Source organism: Fukomys damarensis, unplaced genomic scaffold (assembly GCF_012274545.1).
Source record: "Fukomys damarensis isolate Sample0158 unplaced genomic scaffold, DMR_v1.0_HiC HiC_scaffold_23, whole genome shotgun sequence".
NCBI classification, from domain to species: Eukaryota; Metazoa; Chordata; class Mammalia; order Rodentia; family Bathyergidae; genus Fukomys; species Fukomys damarensis.
The window spans coordinates 1,938,027-1,941,494 of record NW_022900935.1 but is presented as its reverse complement, the minus strand read 5'-3'; the positions used below and the strand labels follow the sequence as shown (position 1 = coordinate 1,941,494).

The 3,468-nt window shown below is 63.1% G+C and overlaps 1 protein-coding gene across 1 annotated transcript in view; it reads left to right on the top strand.

The window, feature by feature from the left end:
• Positions 1–460: 460 nt before the first annotated feature.
• The window catches only part of Atp13a2 (ATPase cation transporting 13A2), a gene marked incomplete at its 5' end in the record, with an annotated part of 11,106 nt that continues 8,098 nt past the window's right edge, over positions 461–3,468 (top strand). The window contains 8 exons of the mRNA XM_010614271.2: positions 461–571; positions 662–844; positions 1,027–1,085; positions 1,196–1,301; positions 1,411–1,490; positions 2,355–2,432; positions 2,539–2,608; positions 3,340–3,468. Of these exons, the coding sequence (XP_010612573.2) occupies positions 461–571; positions 662–844; positions 1,027–1,085; positions 1,196–1,301; positions 1,411–1,490; positions 2,355–2,432; positions 2,539–2,608; positions 3,340–3,468 (816 nt within the window). The remainder of the gene's footprint in view (positions 572–661; positions 845–1,026; positions 1,086–1,195; positions 1,302–1,410; positions 1,491–2,354; positions 2,433–2,538; positions 2,609–3,339) is intronic.

The window sequence follows — 3,468 nt, the reverse complement described above, 5'->3', positions numbered from 1 at the left end:
TGCCCCCGGGGTTATGCCGAGCACCAGGATGGAATGAGGATGAGCAGCCGCGCTCTCTGCCATGGGTGCACAGCGCGGTGGAGGTGGAATGGAACTGTGGGAACTCAGATGCCCACCCGTGAGTGAGGAAGTGCCGTGCATGAGTAAGGACCAACAGAGTGACCAGTCAGCAGGCCCGGGAAGGCCAGAGCTGCTATGCTCGTCAGCCCCGATCGCAAACCACTTAGAGAAAGAAGACAACCAGCTTCACATGCTGGCTCACACCTGTAATCCCAGCACTCCGGGAGGCTGAGGCAGGAGGATTGCAAATTCAAGCTCAGTCTGGGTGACTTGGCAAGACCTTGTCTCAAAATAAAAAATGAAAAGGGCTGTGGATATAGCTCAGCGCGAAGTTACTGGGTTCAGTCTCTGATATGGGGGGCGGGAAGGGAAGAAAGGAAGGTCCCCCAAACACCGTTGATTCTTTCTGTCCACAGACAGCAGCCCTCTCGCGGGCAGCCCGCCCGTCAGCTATGGGACCCTGACGATAGGGACATCAGTCGGTCCCCTCAGCTCCTCAGCTTCATCCGTGGTATGTGACAGCGCGGGCAGGGCGGGTGTGAGGCCCAGGCACCCAGGGCCCAGCCCGACTCCAGCCCACCGGCCTCGCCTGTGTCTGCAGAGGCTCAGCGGCTACTGTGGCAGTCCCTGGAGGGCCATCGGCTATCACGCCGTGGTCTGGGTGCTGGCTGGGATCCCCTTGCTGCTCTTCCGCTGGAAGCCCTTGTGGGGGGTGCGGCTGCGATCGAGGCCCTGCAGCCTGGCCCACGCCGAAACACTCGTCATCGAAACAAGAGACCAAGAGGTGAGAGGCAGCCGCAGCGGCTGGGGCGTGGGCCGCCCGGTTCTCCTTGTCGTGTGGGCCTCAGAGCTCCCGTCCCAGTGCTGGGCGGAAGTGGCTGGCGGGTGGCTTTATGGGGCTCACCCTGCCTCTCAGTGGGGCCGCCTGGCCGAGGGAGGGGCTGAGGTCAGGCTTGCGTGTTCCAGGGTAGCCCGTGGCAGCTCTTCACTGTCCAGGTGCAGACTGAGGCCGTCGGCGAGGGCAGGTGAGGCAGCTCGTGGCCATCTAGGATTCTGACCGGGTGCCCCTTCCTGTGGGGACGGGAGAGTTGGGGCAGCTCCACGCGCTGCGGGTAACACCCGGCTCTCTCCCCAGCCTGGAGCTGCCCCTGCAGACAGAGGATGGGCACGGAGAGCTGGCTGTGGGGGCCGTGCCTGAAGCTCCGTGGAATGACACAGCCCCGCTCCACAGGGAGGAGGCAGTGAGTGGACGCGGGGTTCTAAACAAGTCCTTACCCCTCCCTGGGCGCCGCAGGAGGGTCGGTTCCCATGGTCTAGAGACACCTCCCACTGACCTCCCTGTCCCCCCAGAAGCGGGTAGCACGGTATTACGTCTTCCAGGGCAGGCGCTACGTCTGGATGGAGACCCAGCAAGCCTTCCTTCAAGTCAGGTAGGGGCTAGGGCCGAGGCCACACATACCACCTTCCAGAGGGAGTGGCTTGGGCAGAGGGCACACAAACGGCCCGGCCAAAACTTCAGGCAGCTCATGGAGCCTCTCCAGGCCGGGGCCTTGGGCTGGAGATCTAGGATGAGGACAGTCCCCGGGTGAAACATGGGACCTGGACAGAGTAGCTGACCCGAGGTGGCCACACTGACCAGCACACATGACTCTGGCCGCTGTCAGCTCTTGCTGTGCCAGCAGAGTCCGTCTGGAAGGTGGCCCAGGACAGCACTGCGGAGTGTGGCAGGGAGGGCATCTTCAGGCCAAGCGCCATGTGAGCCCCCGGAATGCAGTCCCCGAGGGGGTCTCTTCAGGCCCGCACGGGGTGACGGCCCCTGGGAGGACGAGGCCGGGACACTTACCCATCAGCTCTAGACTGCCCTGGGGGCCTGCAGGCAGGGTGTGCTCACTGTGCCCCACAGGGCAAGTGTCTTGGGTGGGGAGGGCACCACCGCCTTCTGCTGCCCAGTACGGGTAACAGCAGGGCCCTCGTCCCAGCTCTGCTCACCCTTGGTCCCGCCCCTCGTAGTGGCACTGTCCCTTTGTTTGGCCCGGAGAGGTTAAGTGACTTGCCTAGTGTCAGTGATACTCCTGCCGCTCAGAGCTGCCGTGTCGCCCGTAACATTACTGTCATCCCATTGCTCCCCTTCCTTGGTGACATGGCTGGAGAGAGGCAGGAGGAAGCTGAGCCCCGAGTTCCTGATAGGCGGGGCTTTTCCGGGGTGTGTAGCGTGGCAGCAGGGGCTGGGGGCTCTGGAGCCTGGGGCAGAACTCAGACCCACTGCACGAGTGTCCCCGCCTCCCCCTTACCAGCCTGCTGGGCCACGGCCACACCCGTGACGACATCCACCGCTCCCAGTCCGGCCTCAGCCTCCCGGACCAAACTGTGAGGTGAGCACGGCCCTAGGCCTCCGTTTCCTCAGCTCTGCAGCCCTGGAAGGGTGCAGCTGTCACTGCTCCCCTCCATCTGACGGCTCGGCCGCCAACTCCCTTACAGGAGGACGATTTTCGGCCCCAACGTGATCAGCATTCCGGTCAAGTCCTACCCACAGCTCCTGGTGGACGAGGTAGGACTGCTCCCGCCTCTTGCTCGTCCTTGCTAGTGAGTAGTGGAAAGTTGCCTCACACTCAGCCCAGGGAGGTTGGCCGGTGAGGGACCAGGGCAGGGAGGTGGAGGGTCCACAGAAGCCTTGGGCCAGCGGCCGGCACGGCCTAGGAGGAGGCAAAACACGCAGCAAGGTGACGTGCTAGGGCCTGGGTCCTTCCCAGGCATTGCCCCCTCCCCTTCTCCAGTAGCCCTGGGAGTAGGGACCAGGCCCCTGCTCTTCACACATGAGGAGGAAGCCAAGCTTCTGGGCAGGGACAGGACAGAGGCAAGGTCACAGGGACAGAGGGAGGCCAGTGACCTGGACACATCTAGAGTAAAACATTAATGTCGCAGCAGACGCTGAAAGGCAGACGCTTGTGAGTCAGGCTGCCTCGGGAGCTGGGTGATTTTAGGCCTGCACCTCAGTTTGCTCGTCTGTAAAGTGGAGCTGAGGTGGCGCCCAGCTGGTGGAACCGACACCGGTGTTGGATGACACCTAGGTAAAGTACTGAGCGTGGGCTGGGCAGCAAATGCCCATTTCCTCCTGAGCTCAGAGAAGCAGACTCCTTGGGCATCTGCCTGGGTGCCGGTGGGCCAGAGCAGGAGAGAGCTGGCCGCCATCCTCCGACAGCCCCTGTGCCCTCCGCTCTGGTGGCCCATGGTGAGGCCGCGCAGGGATGTGGGTCCTCATGCTGCCTCCTGCCCCCGCAGGCACTGAACCCGTACTATGGGTTCCAGGCCTTCAGCATCGGGCTGTGGCTGGCCGACCACTACTACTGGTATGCCGTGTGCATCTTCCTGATCTCCGCCGTCTCCATCTGCTTGTCGATGTACAAGACC